The following is a 24905-nucleotide window of genomic DNA, read 5'->3' as shown; positions in this document are numbered from 1 at the left end:
GTTCCTCTCTTTACAGATGCTGCCAGACCTGCTAAGTTTCTTCAGCATTCTCTGTATGTATTTCAGATTTCCAGCAACGGCAGTATTTTGCTTTTCATAAAATCCCTACAGGCCATTTGGTCCAACAAGTCCACACCAACTCTCCAAACAGTATCCCTCCGAGAACCATTCCCCGTTACCCTACAGTTCCCCTGTCTAATGCACCTAATCTACATATCCCTGAACACTATAGGTAATTTAGCATGGCCAATTCACCTAAGCTGCACATCTTTGGACTGTGGGAGGAAACCAGAGTACCTGGAGGAAACGCATGCAAACACAGGGAGAATGTGCAAACTCCACACAGACAGTCGCCTGAGGCTGGTATAGAACCCAGGTCCCTGGTGCTGTGAAGCAGCCGTTATTAAAGCATTATTTCTGGTCTGTTTTTCTGGTTTATTTCTTCTTGCTGTGAACTAACATTTCACAGTTATAAATCTTCAACAACAAGAGTTCATAAAAGAAGCAATTTTACTAAAGTCTCTGCAAAGTACAAAAACACGTTGTTTGTAACATCAAAGTATTAGATTTTAAAGTCAAAGACTACTGTACTTCCATTTGTCACAGATCTTCCATAGGCTTTTGCACTGAAACAATATGGGGGTTATTGATAACACCATAGCTAGAAATCCAAATTGATGTTCTGAGGGCTTGGGTTCAAATCCTACCATCGTAAATGAGCAATTTTTTAAAAAAGTCTGGAATGAGGAAGGAAAAGCTGTTGATTGCCATAAAAACCCACTGATTCACTAGCATTCATTAAGGAAGAAAATTGGCCATCCCTATATGGTCTCGTCTACATGACTCCTGACCCAGAGCAGTATGGTTGACTCTGGGCAACTAGGGACGGGGAACAAATACTGACATAGCCAGTGACTTCTATATCCCATGAATTAATTTTTAAAAATCCAAGGGTTACAAAAACAGAAATTGCTGGAAAAAGCCAGCAGGTCTGACAGCATCTGTGGAGATAAATCAGAGTTAATGTTTCATGTCCAGTGAACTTGAAATCCAGCATTCACAGTTCTTTGGTTTTGTTTCAAAGGTTAGTTTAGCTGGAACACCTCAGTCAGATATCTGAAATCTGTGTGAGCAGGATAAGCAATTGTACATTTCCTTAATGAATCAGATTGGAGAAAAATGAATTTTTCTTTTTTTTTAATTAATGACTTGGATGAGGGAGTCGAAGGGTGGGTCAGCAAATTTGCAGATGATACGAAGATTGGTGGAGTTGTGGACAGTGAGGAGGGCTGTTGTCGGCTGCAAAGGGACTTAGATATGATGCAGAGCTGGGCTGAGGTGTGGCAGATGGAGTTCAACCCTGCCAAGTGTGAGGTTGTCCATTTTGGAAGAACAAATAAGAATGCAGAATACAGGGTTAACGGTAGTGTTCTAGGTCAGGTGGAGGAACAGAGGGATCTTGGGGTCTATGTACATAGATCTTTGAAAGTTGCCACTCAGGTGGATAGAGCTTGTAAGAAGGCCTATGGTGTATTAGCGTTCATTAGCAGAGGGATTGAATTCAAGAGTCGTGAAGTGATGTTGCAGCTGTACAGGACTTTGGTTAGGCCACATTTGGAGTACTGTGTGCAGTTCTGGTCGCCTCACTTTAGGAAAGATGTGGAAGCTTTGGAGAGGGTGCAGAGAAGATTGACCAGGATGTTGCCTGGAATGGAGAATAGGTTGTACGAGGATAGGTTGAGAGTTCTCGGCCTTTTCTCGTTGGAATGGCGAAGGATGAGGGGTGACTTGATAGAGGTTTATAAGATGATCAGAGGAATATATAGAGTAGACAGTCAGAAACTTTTTCCCCGGGTACAACAGAGTGTTACAAGGGGACATAAATTTAAGGTGAAGGGTGGAAGGTATAGGGGAGATGTCAGGGGTGGGTTCTTTACCCAGAGAGTGGTGGGGGCATGGAATGCGCTGCCCGTAGGAGTGGTAGAGTCAGAATCATTGGTGACCTTTAAGCGGCAATTGGATAGGTACATGGATGGGTGCTTAATCTAGGATAGATGTTCGGCACAACATCGTGGGCCGAAGGGCCTGTTCTGTGCTGTATTGTTCTATGTTCTATGTTCTATGTTCTATGAATGAGCTGTACAAAGTCTGAACCAATTTGAAGTGTCACTTAAGAATATTGAATTCAGTGCTCATCATAATCAGAAAGCAAAATAGAGAGAGGAAAGACATGAAAGAATGATAGAAAGAAAATTTAAAAGCAAATGTTTTGCTTAAATATTAATTTAAAAAAAATCTCCAACAACAATTAAAAATGTCAGGCATGGGATTTAACAGTTTCAAAAAAACTAATTTCTGTACCACAGTGGATGCTTGAAAATGATTGAGAAAGATCACTCTACTGAACATTTACTTACACCAGAATGGACAAATCCTGGCATTTCTGGTGAACTTAATGGGTATCTATCTTATAAGTACAACTTCACTACATTATTTAATCCACTTCTCTTGACATGATGCAGATCCAGTGAAGCTACTGGAGGGGTAGGCCAACAGACAACAACTTCCTGATGTCTGTGTTTGACTGCATATTTCTGTTTGGTAGAAGTTGCTGTCCAAATTACTTTTCAATAAGTGAGTGCTGATTGATGCACTATTAATTCTACTTTAAAATCCAAGCTAATATCATGAATTAAAGTTCTAAATCACCTCTAAAGAAATAAAAACATAGCTTTTGGGTTTATGTATCCTGCTTAGCTTGGCTAGCCAGTCAGTTATTTTCTGCACTTACATTTCGATATATTCATTTATGGTAGCATTGGGCTGAATTTTCCAATTCCACTTCCAATACAGGTAAGTACTTGCATCTTTTTACTGCCATCTCAACTCTCATACAGCTATCACTCAGTCTAATGCTCACACTATACAAACTTTGCACCAAGGCTCACTGACTATAATTCACGATTGCATGCAACATGTCCACTCAATTGCTCTCACTCACCTCATCCTCCTAAACCACAGACCACTCCTGTTCTCTGCACTTCACAACTCACTTGCTGGGGACATCTTACCATTTTTCCTGCTTCTGTATCATCAATAATGGCTCTTCCATTCACTTCCATCCCACTCAATCCCTTCCTTTGTACCATTAAAGGAAGATTTACCCCACCTTCAGGCTGGAAGGGCTAGGACTGAGTGAGGAGGGGAGGTGGTGGCAGATATAAGACACCACATGCCATAAGAAAATTCTTGAGCTGTCTCGGGAAGAACATGACCACTCACATGGGTTGGGGTAATCTCAATGTACAATCAGTCAAGACAGCTCAGTTTCATTGGGTTGTGTTATCCTCCTACTATGACCAGTGCTAACTCACTCTTTTTTTTAGATATTTTTATTAGAAATTTAACATTTTTATAAGTTTACAAAAATAAACAAAACTCTCAAATACAAACATTGATGTACAATTAAATCAAATATACAATAGTCAAAATTTAACAAAGGAAAGAAAAAAAAACAAAATTAAATTAAAAAAAACAAAACTCAACTTTCTACTAATCTAACCTATAACTAACCAGAGTGTATACTTAAGTCTCTTACATGCTCGGAATGTATTAACATCAAATGTAATAAAACCCGTATTCGTGCGGGATTCCTCTCCCAAGGGGCCCCGGAGCAGCCAGGTTTGTAATCTTCACTAAATAAAGGCCCTTGTTAGGATGGCCGAAATATCTGCATTTATGTAATTCAAAAAGGGCTGCCATATTTTATGGAATAATGCGGTCTTTCGTTGCACCATATTTGTAAGGAAGTCAAGGGGAATACATTCCATAATTAATCTGTGCCAATTTGAAAGTCCAGGGTGGCCCTCAGCCACCCAGTTCACCAAAATATTTTTCCTTGCACAGAAAGAGAGAATAGAAAATAGTCTCTTCCTGTGCATATCCAGGGAGGAAAAGTTCGAAAAGCCCAAAAGGAGAGATATAGGGTCCACTCTAATTTCCGTTCCTAAAATTTCTGTCAGGGTACTTGCTACTTTAGTCCAATATCTACGGATCTTATGACAAGTCCATAGGCAATGTACAAGAGTGCCCACCTCTATTTTGCATTTGGGACACATTGGAGATGCTCCTGCCTTAAATTTTGCCAATCGAGCCGGTGCTATATGGGCCTTATGAAGTATCTTCAGCTGGATAGCCTGGGTTCTGTTACAGATAGTAATTCTTCTAGCATTTTCCCAAATATCATTCCACGTTTCTATAGAGATTTCTAGTCCCAAATCCTGATCCCATGTTTTAAGCAGATTGTCCATATCTCCCGACACTTCATCATGTAGTAAATGATAAATAGTACTAACGGAGGATACCCCCACTGGTCGTAGGACATTACATTCTCTATCTGATTTATAAAGACTATCTATTAACGTAGTCTTCTTCTGTATATAATCTCGAATTTGGAAGTATCAAAAGAGGTCTCCATTAGGTAATCCGAATTTCTGACGCAGCTGTTCAAAGAACATCAGGACCCCATCTTTAAATAGGTCCCCTAAACATGAGATACCCCTGGATCTCCAGAGTTTAAAAGTGGCATCTGTAAACCCCGGTTGGAATCCCCATGCCCCTACTATCGGTGCATGGGGGGATGTTTTATATTCCAGGCCTTAATTGTGTTTAGTATTATGGGGTTTTTACAGTGATCTGTAATGATTTTCCTCTTGTCTGAAAATAAGAGGTTAATAAGTGGGTATTTTACTTGAGAGGCCTCAATGTCCAGCCAGATTGATTGTGGATCAGACAAGACCCAATCAGCTATGTAACTTAATAGAGAACTTAACTGATATTTCCTAAAGTCTGGGAGGTCCAGTCCTCCCCTTGCCTGTGGAAGCTGTAGCTTCTTCAGCTTAATAAGGGGCCGTCTATGATTCCAGATAAAGGAACCCAGCCAGCCATATAATTTACGTAGGGCCATCCTTGGCAGCATCACCGGGAGCATTCTCATAGGATATAGGAGACGGGGCAGAACATTCATTTTAATTAGTGCTATTCTACCCAACCAGGAAATTGGAAGGTCTCCCCATCGCTGGAGGTCCTGCCTTATCCTTTCCAGTAATTGCACAAAATTAGCCTTATACAACTGACCAAATACTGGAGTAATAAAAATACCTAAATATAAGAAGCCCTCCAGGGACCAACGAAAGGGAAAAAGGGATCCGTCCACTAAGTGGGGTGTCATAACCAGGCCACCCATTGGCATAGCCTCCGATTTTGAAAAATTAATTTTATAGCCTGAGAATGCACTAAATGTATTAATAACTTGAATTAGACGAGGTACGGACATCAGAGGATTATTGAGGAATAAAAGAACATCATCTGCATAAAGGGTAATTTTGTGTTTACCTGTACCAATCCTCGGGGCCGTTATATTAGGATCAGTCCATATAGCTTCTGCTAGAGGTTCAATTATTAGCGTAAATAACAATGGCGAGAGAGGGCATCCTTGACGGCAGCCCCTGCCCACACTGAAGCTATCCGAACCTAATCCATTGGTAACCACAACTGCTTTGGGATCACTATACAATGTTGAGACCCATTTGGTAAACACCTGTCCAACGCCAAACCTTTCCAATGTGTAAAACAAATATGACCATTCAACCCTATCGAATGCCTTTTCCGCGTCTAATGAAACTACTACTCCTGGTATCTTTCCCTGATGACAGGCTTGGATCATATTCAAAACCCTTCTAATATTATTGGATGATCTACGGCCCTTAATAAATCCCGTCTGATCCTCCTTTATAATATATGGCAGTACCCTTTCTAGTCTCAGTGCTAACATTTTAGAGAGGATTTTAAAATCTACATTTAGCAAGGATATTGGTCTATATGATGTACAGTCTTCTGGATCTTTTCCTTTTTTAAGGATAAGAGAGATATTTGCCTCTTTCAGCGAAGGCGGGAGACAGCCCTGACTATATGCATAGTTATACATGTCCATAAGTGGATCAGCCAATATTTCTGTAAATTCTTTATAGAATTCAGCTTGAAAACCATCTGGGCCAGGTGCCTTTCTGCTCTGGAGTTGCCTAATTGCATCAAGTATTTCTTGGACTGTTAGAGGAGCATTTAGGGCCGATACCTGTTCTGGAGTCAAGCTCGGAAAGGTCAAATTTTTAAAAAATGACTGTATCCTCCTAGTCCTATCTTCACAATCCTGCGATTTATATAACTCAGAATAAAATTTTCTAAAGATCGCATTAATCTTTTTATGATCATGAGTCAAGATACCTGTACTTTCCTTGATAGTCGTAATAGTCTGAGGGGCCTTCTTTTTCTTTGCAAGAAATGCTAAGTATCTACCCAGTTTGTCGCCATATTCATATAACCTTTGTTTTGCAAATAATATTTCCCTCTTAGCCGTTTGAGTAAGCGTAGTGTTTAGAGCTGTCCTAAGAGCCGTAATCCTTTGCAATTTTATAATAGAAGGTCTATCAGCGTATGCTGTTTCAGCTGCTTTTAAGCGAGCTTCGAGCAGACGCTGTTGCTCTCCCTTCAGTTTTTTCTGGGTCGCTGAGTAGGAGATGATCAAACCTCGTGCATAAGCTTTGATGGTCTCCCACATCATTGATGGGTTGCTAGCCGTACCTGAATTAATTTCTAAGAAAGTTTTAAATTCTTGGGAGAAGTACTTTACAAATTTACTATCTTTTATCAGGAAGGGGTCCATACGCCAATGCCGAGCGGATATCCCATTGTTCCTTGCCTTAGTTTCCATATATACAGCAGCGTGGTCGGAAATTGCTATAGTATCTATTTTACAGGATAATATAGAATTTTAAAAAATCAATGGGGCAAAAAACATATCAATTCTTGTATGACATTTATGTGGATTAGAGTAGAAAGAAAAATCTCTACCCTGTGGATGAAGACATCTCCATACATCTACCAATCCTAATTCTTTATTCAGATCCGCCAATTGTCTAGATCTGGGAGATACTCCGGCAGCACTCTTGGGAACCCTATCTATTTCCGGATCCATAATACAATTAAAGTCTCCCCCTATAATTGTATGATGGGCACCAAAGGCCATCAATTTTGACAAAGCTTCCGCTATAAATTTAGAGGGGTGTACCGGGGGGCAGTACAAATTTAGAATCCCATATTCCTCTCCATTTACGAGGGCTTTAATCAAAATATATCGTCCAGATTCGTCCTTTATCTGATTTAGAATTTTGAAAGGGAATTTCTTCCGAACAAGAATAACAACTCCCCTGCTTTTTGAGCTAAAAGAAGAGAAAAAGGCCTGATCAAATCCACCCTGCCGTAATTTTAAGTGTTCTTTATCCGACAGGTGTGTCTCCTGTAGGAGAGCTATATCAACTCTTTCTTTCTTAAGATTTGATAATATTTTCTTCCTTTTGACTGGCGAATTACTCCCCTTGACATTCTAGGTGCACCACTTAACCGACTGATCAACCATAATCATCTAGGCAGATCCGAGACCCCTTGGGAGGGGAAACCCTATCTGGAACATCCCGAGCATGGAACCTATAAAATTTACAAAAATAAAGGCTCTCTAATACACTCACAACAATATAATAAAAAACTATTTCTAAATAAAAAAAATATAAAACGTACCTAAATGGAGATTTTCCCCCTTGTTCCCAGGGAGCGTCACTTCCTCTCCAAAAGTCCATCTTATCCTCTCCCAACCAATGCCCCACCCTTGACCCAGGTGCTCCTCAATAAAATGAGGAGAATTCAAATATAATACAAAGCTAGAGTTAACAGTGAGCACCCTACCCCCTCCCACACCAACACCTGGATATACTTGGGAATGTTAATACCATATATAAATATATAACTATTAAATTACAATCTCAACAAGTAATAATTAGATATAATAATACAAAATAACAGGGGAAAAACAACCCCGCTCCTAAAGACAGAGGTAAAATAGAATAAGGTAACCACCTCCCCCCCACCAACATTAACCAATCACCCCAACATATATATACATAAAGTAATTTTTAAAAAACCCAAGCGGCGGGGGGGGGGAGAAAATCAAATCCCTCTCCCCGCCCCCCCATGATAATATTAAACAATGAGGTAAAAAAAAGAGAAAAAAAAGAGGGGGATATAGACCAAAGTGGAGGGAAAGGCAAACCAACATCCACAATCTCTTACAGTTTATTTAAGAGAGTCCAAGAATTCCTTAGCCTTTTCTGGTGATCCGAAGTTATATATGGATCCTTCGTGGTTAAAGCGTAGCGTCGCTGGATAGCGTAAGGAGTACTGAGTATTTAAGTCCCTTAAACGCTTCTTCACCTCATCGAATGCCTTCCTCTTTCGGACCAGAGCTGGGGAAAAGTCCTGAAATAGCATGATCTTGGATCCTTTATAGATCATGGCTTGGGGATCTTTTCCAAGATTTCTTGAGGCTTCTAGGAGCATCTGCCTCTCCCTATAGCTCTGCAGCTGGAACAGGACCGGGCGTGGGCGCTGGTTTGAGCCGGGCCCACGTATTGCGACCCGGTAGGCCCATTCCACCCTTACCTGGCCTGATCCAGCATGCAGATTTAAAAGCTGTGGCAGCCACTGCTTCCTCTTCCCGTTCAGGAAGGCCCAGCAACCGAATATGTTTTCGACGACCTCGATTATCGAGGTCGTCAGTATGATTTTCTAAGGCCTGGACTCGCTGCTTGAGAGTCCGGACCTGATCCGCGGCCAATTGAGCTGCAGTCTCGGAGGTCGCGGCCTTTAACTCCGCCCCTCCGACTCGGCGCTCGAGTTCCTGGATGTCTCGGCAGTGCTTCTGCAGCGCGGCCGAGAGTGATTCCCAGCGATTTCGGGACTCCTCGATAAAGGCATCAATCTTCGCGTCCAGCTTGGCAATCATCTCCACAAGGCTTGTTACCGTCGGTAAGTCCCCTGGGGCGGCTGTGGACGCCTCTGCTGCAGCTGAAGAGGGAGAGGGTGGGGGAGGGGTTCATGCTTGTTGAGAGCTGCAGGTTCCCTTCCCTTTGGTCATTTTTACTAAATATTAAACTATTTAAATGTAATACTAAGCAACTATTTAAAGTTAACAGCTATTATGAATGATTTGGTGAGTATGGTGGGGGTGGGTGACCCACTTTACCCAAGTCTTGGGAAGAGCACTATAGACTCAGACTTGCTGGGTCGCCGCCATCTTGGATCCCCCGCTAACTCATTCTTAACTTTCAAAAGCTTCTAATCCTCTCTGACAATGAATTCTTTTTCATCTCTTATGCAGACATTAGCAGCACCCAGCAAAAATCTATCTTAAACAGGCCACCAAAAATCTATCTTAAACAGGGACTCTCAACTCCATCTCCACCTCTGAGAAAGAAGCCACTGAACCCTCAGAGAATGAACCAGCAAAGTTTTCACCTTCACCTTCTACCAACTCAGAGACTTTTGAGGAGGAGGATGAAGACATTGAGGAGAAAGAACATCATCTTCTACATGATGGAATGCTACAACATCAAGTGCAATAAGCCAGATGAGACTTAATTGACACCCCTTTCCAGTAGATGAGAGCTAGGTGTAGTGACTCCTTAAGGATATTCATTGACTGCAAATTTGTTGATGAATGAAAAGCAAGAGACTTATCTGTTCCCAGCAGCTCTTGTGTAGTTTTATTTGCTGTTATTGAGTAAAATTGGATGTTTTCAACTGTTTGATAGCTTTACAATATGTGAAAGTCCACATTGAACAATGAGAAGATGTTGGACTTTACTGGGAATTGGGGAAAGAGTAGTATTGCTGTACTTAGAGTTCTAAGATAGGATGAGGCTAAGTGCGAGCAAGCTTGTAGCTTGGTACTTAAATAGCAATGAATTTATGAATGGACATTTGTATTTGCAATGATGTAAGAGTTGTGTCATCTATGGACCCTAAGATTCATTTGTTTTTCGTTCCCCTTCCACTTCATGCACAGCAATGGTTAGGAGTGTTTGACCTGGGTTTTAAAAATGACTTCCAGGGATCACAGAAGGAAATGCCTATGGCAAGTGGAAAGATACAATGAATGGGGACACAGAGGTGTGGCACATAGTCATTGAGACTGAAAGCAGATATTTGGCAGCAGTGAGCTTTCAAGAAAAAAAGTATTAAGAGAGGTGCAATCTTTCAATAAATTGAAAATATCTGTATAAAAGGAATACAGTTTTTTTGGCTCTTCTTTTGCTTTAGACAGATTTCATGTTAAAAGCAAGAAAATGGTTTAAAAATGCAAAAACAAAAGCTCATGGTAAGAAAGATAATTTGAAAATCTTGATAATATTTTCATCAAATTTAACACTAATTCTCAGCATATTTTCAAATAAAATAGAATAAACTGTTAAGGTCCATTTATTTAAATAAAACATTCTCCCTATGAAACCATTTCATTTTATTTGCAACTGAAACAGTTTAGGAAAAAAACCATTTATATCACTTGAACACGGAGAGTAAGTGCTATTACCTGAATTACTTCATAGTTCAAACCATTTTTAAGTTTATTAAATGGCGCAGTCATACTGCTGGTTAACATTAAATGCAAAGTCCTTTTGACTTCGCAATGGTAATAGTTTTGTAAAATGGACCTCAAGGCCTGAAATATCCCCGAAGAACAGTGGATGATTCGTAGACTGTAGAATCCTACAGAGTTCTATGTCAGGGTCTCAAATATTTACAATCTATATCAATGAAATGGGACTATATTAATGCAGGGACTGAAAGAATGGTAGATGAATTTCCTGATGATACCAAGATGGTTAGGATGGTAAGTGGTTAAGGAGAGATAGAGTGTCTTCAAAGGGATACAGATAGTTTTAGTGAGTGGGTAAAAAGAAATGGAGTAAAATGTGGAAAAGTGTGAACTTATCCACTTTGACTGGAAGAATAGAAAAAAAAACTATTTAAATGGAAGGGATTGCAGAACTCTGAGACACAGAGGGATCTGGGTACATACTGGTATATGAATCCAAAAGATTATTATGTTTTTGAGTCAGTTATCAGAAGGACAAAAGGAATGTTGGCATTTATTGCAAGGACAGAGTAATACAAGAATAAATGGATTTTACTGAAAAAGCATGTGCTTGTATTAGTAATCATTCAAAGAAAGATCAGTTGACTAATTTCTCAGATGAACAAGTTGTTCCATGAGGAAAGGTTGAATAGGTTCAGCCATGCCCACTGGAGTTCAGAAGAATGAGAGGTGATTTTATTGAAACACATTCAGCCACAAGATGAATTTATTAGGTGAGTACTGGGAGCACTCCCCTTGTGTGGGTGGGCTCGAACTCAGGGACACAGTTTAAGAACTGTGGCACTGTTTTGACGGAGATGAGCAGAATCTTTTTCTCCCAGAGCTTGTTCTCTACCGAATTCTCTTGCCCAGAAAGTAGTGAAGACTTCGTCATTAAATGTAATACAGAACTAGATGGATTTTTGAAAAGGAAGTCAAAGGTTGTGGGATAGGGGTGGAAGTGAGAGGACTAACAGGAAAGTGGGATTGGGATCATGACCAGCTTTGCCTTGATGTAACTGAAGGACAGTGCAGACTCAAATCACCAAATTATTTAATCCAGTTCTTATATCCAAAACTTTTATGTCTTACATTTCTATGGATAACTCAGTGTTGATTTGTGGTCTGATTCCAAATGCGTTTACTATATAACTGCAGCATCATTGCAAAGTGAAGATACTGTGAATTGATGCTGCAATTATTGTGTGAATGTATCCTGAAACGTCTTCTATGTGAAAGGCTAATTAACCCAGGCTATCCACAAACACACAAACTGCATGAACAATGCTTGCAGAGATCAGGACAATTGTCACTTTCAGGGGTCAATACTTTAATTTATTGGCTGCTGACATATAACATAGGACTGTATACATTTTACAGTTGGCTTTCAGAATGGTATTCATGCAACTAAATTTAATTACCATGCACTGTGCCTAAGTAAGCATATTATTATTAAATTTATCTGAAATAGATTAAATTAAAACAGTTAAGCTCTGATTAGAATCAGGTTTTGATGTGCAAAGTATTAATTTAATATTTCTTACCTATTATTTAAAATATTTTGCAAAACAATATTGAAATTTGAAATCAAATTTGTAAGCAATGGTACAGACACTAAAGCATGCCCAGGAAAATAACCACATCATTCCAGGAGAAAATTAGTAGTAATCAATGCAACTTGTAATAAACATCACAAATTTGTAGTGGAAATTTCAAAATAACAGTCCATAGCTGTACCAAACATATGACCAGCATTTTTTCCTAATGGAGAACTTACTTTCTTAAACGAGTCTTTTTGCAATTTACAATAATGTCTCACAAAATGGTATTCCCATTTAATTACACGTAACTGTATGTAAAAAAAAGATATATATTATTTTGCTATATAACCATGCAATGTCTGTTTTCAATGAGTTATGAAATATGTAGCATTACTATATATTTCATTGATCCTATTTAACTGTGAGCATAAACATTATTACTACGAAAGTTCTCCAACCTGATGGAGAACTTATACATTGTTCCTGGCATCCTGTGTTGTTACCATGTGATTGTAAACAGCCAATGGCTTTTTTATTTCCCCGTAACTTGGCAGCTCACATGCAGGAAAGTAGGTCATTATGTCATTATCCACAGGAAACTGTAAACCTGTGGATAAAACATTCAAATATAAGCTCATTTCATATCTGCACATAAATTAGCAAATTATGACTGGTACTAATAATCAAATACATAACTTTGAAAGATATTCAGAATGTTTTCAAATGGCTCAGACAATGTTAAAATAAATCATTATATTATAAATGAATAACTAGCTGGATATAGCCACAATTTCTAAATTGATTTATTCATAAATAGTATATTATGCCTTGCCCTTCCTGAGCAGCGGTGTGAATTGACTGCTGTTGCTTTTTGAGAACAATCACGAATAGTCAATAGTAATAAAGCAGCAACCGAATTCTGATTATCAAAAATAAAATTAGAAAATATTGAAAATGTAACATGGAATTAGAAAACAAAAGTATGAATAATGCATTGTCAATATTTTGTCAAAGCGTCTGCCTGAGGTTTTAATCAAGCTCCTTTCATTTGGCAACTGGTTGTGAGTTTTAATACATTTCTTAAAACTTTTATCATGCAATTATGCTGCTTAAAGGTATGAGTTATAATTAGCACTGTTAAAGCTTAAACCACTTCAACAATAAAGAGCAAGTAAATTATGTGAGGAAATTGTTCAGCATTTTATGATAAACCACTTGAGATGTTGGAGCATAGTATAATTAGACCATTCACTCATGGGCAGCATAATGATGCACTCAAACATAGTATACATTTTTCTAATTGAGCTCTGGGGAATGGGAATGGCACAAAACAAATTTTTGTGGACAACAGCTGCTTTGGCCTAGATAAACACACTCAGCTCAAATATTGTAGTTGGCATTTTGTGCTGCCTACGGTCTGTACTGCACTGGCACATACCTAGCAATCTATCACAGAAGTTGATTGTCATAGTTTCACATACTTAGAAGAAAATGAGGTACATTTGACCTCATATGGGCAGGCACGGTGGCACAGTGGTTAGCACTGTTGCCTCACAGCGCCAGAGACCTGGGTTCAATTTCTGCCTCAGGCAACTGTCTGTATGGAATTTGCACATTTTCCCCATGTCTGCATGGGTTTCCTCCGGGTGCTCTGGTTTCCTCCCACAGTCTAAAAATGTGCAGGTTAGGTGAACTGGCCACGCTAAATTGCCTGTCGTGTTAGGTGAAGGGGTAAATGTAGGGGAATAAGTCTGGGTTGATTGTTGTTCGGAGGGTCAGTGTGGACTGGTTGGGCCGAAGGGCCTGTTTCCACGCTGTAAATTAAACCAAATTTTAGAAACATTTTAATATATAAAATGATAACTATTTTCATTCATGGAAGATGAAGACTACTTCTAGTCATGTGCAATCCATGCTATTGGATAAATAAAACTATTGGGTTACCTTCTGTATTCTCATCTTTTTCCGTATATGAAGGTGACATGAAAAATCCAGGTCTTTTTAAAACTGTCATTTCTGAAAGAAGATTCCACCATTACTCATGTTACCAACATTCCTGTTATGTTTGGAACAATATTTTTCTAAATCACAGTGGATAATCCTTTCCACATGATTCTGTTCCTCAAAATATTTTGGTAAAACTGTTTCTGTAAGTTTTCTTTTGTCTTACAGCCCTGCTCTTCACAAGTACTAAGAAAACGCTTCAGCACAGACTTTTGCCTTGACAAAGAGGCTCTCTGTCATGGGATAAATGGAGGAAAAGGCAGGAAAGCAGAGTCCATCTCCAAACATGGTATTTCTCATTTTCATGGGAAGAGAATGGAGCCAGGTTGTCTTTTGTGCACGTGCTTACTATCATTAATACTTGTTCGTCTTTTATTCTGGGCACTCTCAACACCTGTTCCTGTTCCACCTGTTCCTTCTTGCCCTCTATCAATAATTTATAGCCCCTTTCAGTTCTGAAATATCAGACATGAATCATTAACTCTGTGTCTCTGTCCACAGATCCTGCCAGACCTGTTGAGCTTCTCCTGCACTTTCTGTTTTTATGAAAGATTTTCTACAGAAATCAAGGCTGGCAAGGTTTAAAATACTATGAATCCCGAATAAAAATGATGTAGTATTGTATATGAGATAATTCTTCTCAACATGTACTTGATCCGCATTCTCATTCTCAGAGACAGTCAAATTGAGAAGATTTTAGCTCTGCATTACTTCAAATTCATAAGAATAATTGTCACTCTTACACCTTGAAAATTAATCCTATAACTATTTTTCAAACTTGGCAAGTATTTCTTTATAAAAGAATTGTAAAAACATTGTTCTTGAAATATACCTCTAAATTTTCTTAATAAAATGAAATATGGTTAACTTTCAAACTTGACTTTTTTTGCCCTTTATTACATGTTTGGCTGTTTTAGCTCTGCGTCATTTATTGAGGATTTAATTAAACTAAATAAAAATGCACAATGATCATAATATTTCATATTTAAGACAGTATAATTCAACAAAGTCATTAATGTAATTGCTTGGCACATCTGTTCAGGAGTTTTAAAAATGTTTTTAATAATTCTGCTATCACTGACAAATTTTAATCACAAGCCATTAATAATTATAAGAAATCTAGTGTATCCTGTGGGAAAATGTGAAGTTGTTTATTTTGGAAGGGAAAACAAAAGAACAGAGCATTATTTAAGTTAAACTGCAGAAAGCTGCAAAAGAAAAAGATCTTGGAGATACTGATATACTGTGTTAGCACGCAGGTTGAGCAGATAATCAGAAATGTTAATGGTATGTTAGCACTTATTTTAAGGGAGTTGGAGTATAAGAGCAGGGAAGTCTTACTGTAACTGTACATGGTGCTGGTGAGACCACATCTGGAAAACTGTGGGAAAGTTTGGTCCCCTAGTTTAAGGAAAGAGGGGAGACAATGGTCTACTGGTATTATCACTGGACTATTAATCTAGAGACCCAAGTAATGTTCTGGGGAGTCAGGTTCACTGAAGTGGAGGGAAGCACTTAGGCACAGAATATATAGATAGAGGCACTGGATACCACAAAGATTATTGGCCCTGACGACATTTCAGCAATAGTAGTGAAGCTTTGTCCTCCAGAACTTTCCACATGGTAGCCAGGCTGTTCCAATACAGATACAACCCTAGCATGTCCACCTGTATATTCTGTGCCAGTGCGCTTCCCTCTACTTAACCAGATGAAGGGGCAGCCCTCCAAAAACTTGTGATTTCAAATAAGCTTGTTGGACTATAACCTGTTGTTGTGTGACTTCTGACTTTGTGAGGAAACCAATAAGAGGAAAAAATATACTTGACTTCATCCCGAAAGATGTAAAAAGGACCTAAGGGACAACTTTTTCATGCAAAGTGTGGTGGGTGTATGGAATGAGCTGCCAGAGGAAGTGATGGAGTTGAAAAATGTGGTGCTGGAAAAGCACAGCAGGTCAGGCAGCATCTAAGGAGCAGGGGAGTCGACATTTCGGACATAAGCCCTTTTTCAGGAATGTGAGGGTGGGGGGCTGAGAGATAAATAGGAGGGTGAGGGTGGGGCTGGGGAGAAGGTAGCTGGGAAGGCAATAGGTTTGTGCAGGTGGAAGGGTGATTGTGATAGGTCAGTGGGGAGGATGGAATGGATAGTTGGAAACAAAGATGAACAGATAGGACATCCTCTCTCCACAAGGACTGCCACCTTCCCAGCTATCTTCCCCCCAGCCCCACCCCCACCCAACTATTCATCTCTCAGGCCCCTTGCCACCCCCCCCCCCCCCCCTCCATTCCTGAGGAAGGGCATATGCCCGAAACATCGGTTCTCCTGCTGCTCGGATGCTACATGACGCGCTGTGCTTTTCCAATGCCACACTTTTCCACTCTGACTCTCCAGTATCTGTAGACCTCACTTTCTCTCAGAGAAGTGGTGGACGCAGGTATAATTAAAATATTTAAAAGTCATTTGGATGGGTACATGAATAGGAAAGGTTGGGGGATGCGGGCCAGGTGCTGGTGAATGGGACTAGATTAATTTAGGATATCTGGTTGGCATGGATGAGTTGGACTGAAGGACTGTTTCCATGCTGGACTGTTTCCATGCTGGACATCTCTACAGCTCTATGACTGACCAATCTGCCAGCTGCAAATGCATCTGTCCATGACAGAATTGAGTGTCATGGAGATGAAGTCCCATGGCAGAGCATATCCCCCAAACAACCACTTCCAGCAAACCAGGATATTAATCTTGCTTCAACAGAAAATGCACGAGGGCATGCCAGGAAAAACACCAGGCATACCAAAAAATGAGATGTCAACCTGGCGAAGCTATGAAACATAACTAGATACATGCCAAACAGCATAAGTAGCAAGTGGTAAACAGAGCCCATAACCAACAGATCACATTTAAGCTCTGCAGTCAGCTACATCTAGTCACAAATGATGGTGAACAACTAAACAACTCACTGGAGGAGAAGGTTTCACAAATATCCCCAGTCTCAATGACAGAAGAGCCCAGCATCTCAGTGCAAAAGATAAGGCTCAAACATTCACAAGGTAAAAACAATGACTGCAGATGCTGGAAACCAGACTCTGGATTAGAGGTGCTGGAAAAGCTCAGCAGTTCAGGCAGTAAAATCGACATTTCGGGCAAAAGCCCTTCATCAGGACTACAGGCAGAGTGCCTGAAGGGTGGAGAGATAAATGAGAGGAGGGTGAGGGTGGGGAGAAAGTAACATAGAGTACAAAAGCTTAGTGGGGGAGGGAATGAAGGTGATAGGCCAGGGAGGAGGGCAGAGCGGATAAGTGGAAAATAAGATAGGCAGGTAGGACAAGTCATGGGGACAGTGCTGAACTGGAAGTTTAGAACTGAGGTGAGGTGGGGGAAGGGGAAATGAGGAAACTGTTGAAGACCACATTGAAGCCCTGAGGTTGAAGTATTCCGAGGCAGAAAATGAGGCGTTCTTCCTCCAGGCGTCGGGTGGTGAGGGAGCGGCAGTGAAGGAGGCCCAGGACTTCCATGTCCTCGGCAGAGTGGAAGGGGGAGTTGAAATGTTGGGCCACAGGGTAGTGTGATTGATTGGTGCGGGTGTCCCAGAGATGTTCCGTAAAATGCTCCGCGAGGAGGTGTCTAGTCTCCCCAATGTAGAGGTGACGCATCGGGAGCAACGGATACAATAAATGATATTGGTGAATGTGCAGGTAAAACTTTGATGGATGTGGAAGACTCCTTTAAGGCCTTGGATGGAGGTGAGGGAGGAGGTGTGGGCGCAGGTTTTGTAATTCCTGCGGTAGCAGGGGAAGGTGCCAGGAGGGGAGGGTGGGTTGTAGGAGGGGCGTGGACCTGACCAGGTAGTCACGGATGGAACAGTCTTTGCGGAAGGTGGAAAGGGTGGGAAGGGAAATATATCCCTGGTGGTGGGGTCCGTTTGGAGGTGGTGGAAATGTCAGCGGATGATTTGGTTTATGCAAAGGTTGGTAGGGTGGAAGGTGAGCACCAGGGGCGTTCTGTCCTTGTTACGGTTGGAGAGGTGGGGTCTGAGGGCAGAGGTGCAGGATGTGGATGAGATGCGTTGGAGGGCATCTTTAACCATGTGGGAAGAGAAATTTCAGTTTCTAAAGAAGGACGCCATTGGGAATACGGGATGGCATTTTTGCAGGAGGTAGGGTGGGAAATGGTGTAATCCAGGTAGCTATGGGAGTCAGTGGGTTTGTAAAAAATGTCAGTGTCAAGTCGGTCGTCATTAATGGAGATGGAGAGGTTCAGGAAGGGGAGGGAGGTGTCAGAGATGGTCCAGGTAAATTTAAGGTCAGGGTGGAATGTGTTGGTGAAGTTGATGAATTGCTCAACCTCCTCACAGGAGCACGAGGTGACGCCAATGCAGTCATCAATGTAATGGAGGAAGAGGTGGGGAGTGGTGCCGGTGTAATTACGGAAAATGGACTGTTCTACATAACCAACAAAGAGACAGGCATAGCTCATACAGGTGCCCATAGCTACCTCTTTGGTTTGGAGGAAGTAGGAGCATTCGACGGAGAAATTGTTAAGGGTGAGGACCAGTTCGGCCAAACGAATGAGAGTGTCGGTGGAAGGGTACTGTTGAGGAACGTTGGGAGAGGAAGAAACGGAGGGTTTGGAGGCCCTGGTCATGGCCGATGGAGGTGTAAAGGGACTGGATATCCATGGTGAAGATGAGGCATAGGAGTCCGGGGAAATGGAAGTCTTGGAGGAGGTGGAGGGCATGGGTGGTGTCTCGAACATATGTGGGGAGTTCCTGGACTAGAGGAGATAGGACAGTGTTGATGTAGATAGAAATGAGTTCAGTAGGGCAGGAGCATGCTGAGACAATGGGTCGGCCAGGGTGGTCAGACGTGTGGATCTTGGAAAGGATCAGGCAGTGCGGTGTTCCTGGCCTATGAGGTTGGAAGCTGTGGGTGGGAGATCTCCTGCAGTGATGAGGTTCTGTATGGTCTGGGAGATGATGGTTTGCTGATGGGGGGGTGGGATCATGGTCGAGGGGGCATTAGGAAGAGGTGTCCTTGAGTTGGCGTCTGGCTCCAGCGGTGTAGAGGTCAGTGCGCCAAACTACCACTGCGCCCCCCTTATGTGCTGGTTTGATGGTAGGTCGGGATTGGAGCAGCGAGATTGGAGGGCTGTGCGTTTTGAGGGTGAGAGGTTGGAGTGGGGGAGGGGGGTAGACAGGTTGAGGCAGTTGATGTCCCAGCAGCAGTTGGAAATGAAGAGGTCAAGGGCAGGTAATAGGCCAGCACGGGGTGTCCAGGTGGATGGAGTGTGTTGGAGATGGACAAAGGGGTCCTCGGAAGGTGGGCGGGAGTCCTGATTGTGAAAGTAAGCTTGGAGGTGGAGGTAGCAGAAGAAGTCTTCGACGTCACGGCATGTATTAAATTCATTGATGCGTGGGCGGAGGGGGATGAAGATGAGTCCTTTGCTGAGGACCGATTGTTCGTCCTCAGTGAGGGGGAGGTCTGGAGGGATGGTGAAAACTCGGCAGGGCTGGGAGCTGAGATCTGGTGTGGGTGTGGAGCTGGGAGTGGGGGCGGAGCCTGTAACTGAAGTGGGTGTGGTGGTGGAGTCATGAGCAGGGGTGGTGTTCTCCTCAGAGTTCTGGGGGCCGGGGATGGTGACAGTGGGATCTGTGGGGGACGTGTCAGCAGAATGCAGGTGAGTGGCATTGGTGGGGGCGGAAGTGGTGGCAAACACGGCAGTGGGGGTGGGGGTGGAAGTCACTGAGCGTGTGACATCAGTGATGATGTGAGGGGTGGAAGTGATGTCACTTGTGGTGCATGAGGAATTGTGAGGGGTGGAAGTGGCCATGATAGGGATGGAAGTGATGTCATCAATATGAGTGGGGATGGTGGCTGCACCAGCCGCATGGCTAATGGCATCTGAGCAGTTCCAGAGGCCAGGGGAGTCTTCTGGAATGGTTGAGGAGTGCTGGCTATGGAGGTGGGTAGATAAAAGTTTGTTGTACTTACAGTTTTTGATGTTTGAGATGGAGTTGAAATACTGTTTGTTAAGAGTATGAATTTTCCTGAGGATGCAGTATGGAGTGGGTCCTTTGCAGTTCTGAAAGAGTGTGGCCCTCAGCAGTGGCAGGACTGACTATAGAGAGGTTAGGTGCATTGTGAATCGAACATTCACAAACAAACTTTAGCCAGAAGTGCCGAATGCATATCAGCCTCCTCCAGTGGTTCCCAACATCACAGATACCAGTCATCAGCCAATTTGATTCATTCCATGTGATACTAAGACATGTTCGGAGGCACTGGATACTACAAAGGTTACGGGTTCTGGCAATATTTCAACAATAGTAATGAAGACTTGTGCTCCAGAACTTACCACACTCTAACCAAGTTTCATTAAAGTTACAACCCTGGCATCTACCCAACAATGTGGAAAATTGCCCATGTCTGTCCTGCATACAAAAAAAAAGGATAAATCCAACTTGGCCATTTTCTGCCCAATCAGTTCACTCTTGATCATCAGTAAAGTGATGGAAGGTGTCAACAACAATGCCTACAGTTCGGACAGGTGATGAAAATTTTGTATGAACTTGGACAAATCTTTTTAAATTTGGAATTTGCTCAGTTTAGCTCAACATCAAGTATAGCAGTATATATTTATATAAATATTTTAACATAATAAAACATCCTAAGTTGAAGTATTATCTGACAAAATATTGCACAAAGTCAAGTAAGGAGATATCAGATCCTGATTAGAAATTTGATCCAAAGGGTAGACTGATACTCGAACGCTCAGAACTCTTCAGTGACAAGTGAGCAAGTAACCGTAAATGGTGAGACAAGATCCTTCACCGAGACAAGGACCGGGTGAACCCCACCAAAAAAAATATAAAAATAAGGGATTCTGTAGTCAGAAGTACAGATAGATGTTTCTGTGGCCAGCAGAGAAAAAACAGAATGCTGTGTTATTTCCATGGTGCCAGGATCAAGGATGTCTCAGAGAGGGTGCAGAATATTCTCATGGGGGAGAGGGGCCAGCAGGAGGTCATTGTCCACATTGGAACTAATGACATTGGAAGGGAAAAGGTTGAGACTCTGAAGGGAAATAGGCAGAAATTTAAAAAGGAGGTCCTCAAGGGTAGTAATATCTGGATAACTCAGTGCTACGAGCTAGTGAGGACAGGAATAAGAGGATAGAGCAGATGAATGCATGGCTGAGGAGCTGATGGATAGGAGAAGGATTCACATTTTTGGATCATTGGAATCTCTTTTGGGGTAGACATGACCTGTACAAGAAGGACAGATTGCACCTAAATTGGAAGGGGACTAATATACAGGCAGGGAAATTTGCTAGAACTACTTGAGAGGATTTAAACTAGTAAGGAGAGGGGGTGGGACCCAGGGAGATAGTGAGGAAAGAGATCGATCTGAGACAGGTACAGCTGAGAATAGAAGTGAGTCAACCAGTCAGGGCAGGCAGGGACAAGGTAGGACTAGTAAATTGAACTGCATTTATTTCAAGGGGCCTAACAGGTAAGGCAGATGAACTCAGGGCATGGTTAGGAACATGGGACTGGGATAACATAGCAATTACGGAAACATTCACAAACAAACTTTAGCCAAAACTGGAGGTGTAGTGGACAGTGAAGAGGGTTATCTCACATTACAACAGGATCCGGACTAGATGGGCCAATGGGCTGAGAAGTGGCAGATGGAGTTTAATTCAGATATGCAGGGATGGGCAGGACTGGCAGCTTAATGTTCCAGGATACAAATGCGATAGGAAGGATAGAAAGGGAAGCAAGAGACGAGGGGGAGTGGCATTTTTGATAAGGGATAGCATTACAGCAGTGCTGAGAGAGGATATTCCTGGAAATACATCCAGGGAAGTTATTTGGTGGAACTGAGAAATAAGAAAAGGATGATCACCTTATTGGGATTGTATTGTAGATCCCCCAATAGTCAGAGGGAAATTGAGAAACAAACTTGTCAGGAGATCTCAGCTATCTGTAAGAATAATAGGATAGTTATGGTAGGGGATTTTAACTTTACAACCATTGACTGGGACTGCCATAGTGTTCAAGGTTTATATGGAGAGGAATTTCTTAAGTATGTACAAGACAATTTTCTGATTCAGTATGTGGATGTACCTACTAGGGAAGGTGCAAAACTTGACCTACTCTTGGGAAATAAGGCAGGGCAGGTGACTGAGGTGTCAGTGGGGGAGCACTTTGGGGCCAGCATCCATAATTCTATTAATTTTAAAATAGTGATGGAAAAGGATAGACCAGATCTCAAAGTTGAAGTTCTAAATTGGAGAAAGGCCAATTTTGACTGTATTAGGCAAGAACTTTCAAAACTGATTGGAGGCAGATGTTCGCAGGTAAAGGGACGGCTGGAAAATAGGAAGCCTTCAGAAATGTGATAACAAGAATCCAGAGAAAGTATATTCCTATCAGGGTGAAAGGGAAGGCTGGTAGGTATAGGGAATGCTGGATGACTAAAGAAATTGAGGGTTTGGTTAAGAGAAAGAAGGAAGCATACGTCAGGTATAGACAGGATAGATCGAGTGAATGCTTAGAAGAGTATAAAGAAAGTTGGAGTATACTTAAGAGGGAAATCAGGAAGGCAAAATCGGGACATGAGATAACTTTGGCAAATAGAATTAAGGAGAATCGAAATGGTTTTTACAAATCTATTAAGGACAATAGGGTAACTAGGGAGAGAATAGGGCCCCTCAAAGATCAGCAAGGCGGCCTTTGTGTGGAGCCACAGAAAATGGGGGAGATACTAAATGAATATTTTGCATCAGTATTTACTGTGGAAAAGGATATGTAAGATATAGACTGTAGGGAAATGGATGGTGACATCTTGCAAAATGTCCAGATTACAGAGGAGGAAATGCTGGATGCCTTGAAACAGTTAAAGATGGATAAATCCCCAGGATCTGATCAGATGTACCCGAGAACTCTGTGGGAAGCTAGAGAAGTGATTGCTGGGCCTCTTGCTGAGATAGTTGTATCATCGATAGTCACAGATGAGGTGCCGGAAGACTGGAGGTTGGCAAACATGGTGCCACTGTTTACGAAGGGCGGTAAAGACAAGCCAGGGAAGAATAGACCGGTGAGCCTGACCTCGGTTGTGGGCAAGTTGTTGGAGGGAATCCTGAGGGACAGGATGTACATGTATTTGGAAAGGCAAGGACAAATTAGGGATAGTCAACATGGCTTTGTGCATGGGAAATCATGTCTCACAAACTTGAGTTTTTTGAAGAAGTAACAAAGAAGATTGATGAGGGCAGGGCAGTAGATGTGATCTATATGGACCTCAGTAAGGCGTTCGACAATGTTCCCCATGGGAGACTGATTAGCAAGGTTAGATCTCATGGAATACAGGGAGAACTCGCCATTTGGATACAGAACTGGCTCAAAGGTAGAAGATAGAAGGTGGTGGTGGAGGGTTGTTTTTTAGACTGAAGGCCTGTGACCAGTGGAGTGCCACAAGGATCAGTGCTGGGCCCTCTATTTTTTGTCATTTACATAAATGATTTGGATGCAAGCATAAGAGGTACAGTTAGTAAGTTTGCAGATGACACCAAAACTGGAGGTGTAGTGGACAGTGAAGAGGATTATCTCACATTACAACAGGATCCGGACTAGATGGGCCAATGGGCTGAGAAGTGGCAGATGGAGTTTAATTCAGATAAATGTGAGGTGCTGCATTTTGGGAAAGCAAATCTTAGCAGGACTTATACACTTAATGGTAGGGTCCTAGGAATTGTTACTAAACAAAGACACTGTGGAGTACAGGTTCATAGCTCCTTGAAAGTAGAGTCGCAGGTAGATAGGATAGTGAAGAAGGCATTTGGTATGCTTTCCTTTATTGGTCAGAGTATTGAGTACAGGAGTTGGGAGGTCATGTTGCGGCTGTACAGGACATTGGTTAGGCCACTGTTGGAATATTGTGTGCAATTCTGGTCTCCTTCCTATCGGAAAGATGTTGTGAAACTTGAAAGGATTCAGAAAAGATTCACAACGATGTTGCCCGGTTTGGAGGATCTGAGCTACAGGGAGAGGCTGAACAGGCTGGGGCTGTTTTCCCTGGACAATCTGAGGCTATGGGGTGACTTTTTAGAGGTTTACAAAATTATGAGGGGCATAGATAGTATAAATAGACAAAGACTGGGGAGTTCAGAAACAGAGGGCATAGGTTTAGGGTGAGAGGGGAAAGATATAAAAGAGACCTAAGGGGCAACTTTTTCACACAGAGGGTGGTACGTGTATGGAATGAACTGCCAGAGGAAGTGGTGGAGGCTGGTACAATTGCAACATTTAAGAGGCATTTAGATGGGTATATGAATAGGAAGGGTTTGGAGGGATATGGGCCAGGTGGTGGTGCTGGTTGGTGCATGTGTCCCAGAGATGTTCTCTGAAACGTTCCACAGGTTGACGGCTTGTCTCACCAATGTAGAGGAGACCACATCGAAAGCAATGACGTGTGTGGAAGTACAGGTAAATCTCTTCCAGATGTGGAAGGATCCTTTGGGACCTTTGGGGGAGGTGAGGGGGGAGCAGTGACCGCAGGTTTTACACTTTTTGCAATGGCAGGGGAAGGTGCCGGGAGGGGACTGTGGTTTGGTAGGAAGCGTGGACCTAAGAGGGGAGTCACGGAGTCCTTTCCAGCACCACACCTTTTGAGTCTGATCTCCAGTATCTGCAGTCATTACTTTCTCCTGAGCATCAGGGAGCAGATTATTTCTGTGCAAAATGCTGTTCCCTTTCATGACTTTGCCTATGATCAATAATAGACTTGTAGGATGATGAGTGACTGGCCAGGATTTGCTTCACATAGAGTAAT

At 42.0% G+C, this 24905-nt stretch overlaps 1 protein-coding gene across 3 annotated transcripts in view; it reads right to left on the bottom strand.

Annotated features, from left to right (window-relative positions):
- Positions 1-12312: 12312 nt before the first annotated feature.
- The window catches only part of LOC132823388 (nuclear factor NF-kappa-B p105 subunit-like), a 157103-nt gene continuing 144510 nt past the window's right edge, over positions 12313-24905 (bottom strand). The window contains exons 12-13 of one of the 3 annotated variants that reach the window (XM_060837156.1): positions 14011-14082; positions 12313-12673 (exon numbers count right to left, since the gene is read on the bottom strand). In XM_060837156.1, the coding sequence (XP_060693139.1) occupies positions 12537-12673; positions 14011-14082 (209 nt within the window). In that variant the 3' untranslated portion in view covers positions 12313-12536. The remainder of the gene's footprint in view (positions 12674-14010; positions 14083-24905) is intronic. The other 2 variants (XM_060837157.1, XM_060837155.1) reach the window with 2 other exon arrangements.

This window comes from Hemiscyllium ocellatum, chromosome 16, assembly GCF_020745735.1.
Source record: "Hemiscyllium ocellatum isolate sHemOce1 chromosome 16, sHemOce1.pat.X.cur, whole genome shotgun sequence".
In the NCBI taxonomy this organism is placed as follows: Eukaryota; Metazoa; Chordata; class Chondrichthyes; order Orectolobiformes; family Hemiscylliidae; genus Hemiscyllium; species Hemiscyllium ocellatum.
This window is presented reverse-complemented; position numbering and strand designations above follow the sequence as displayed.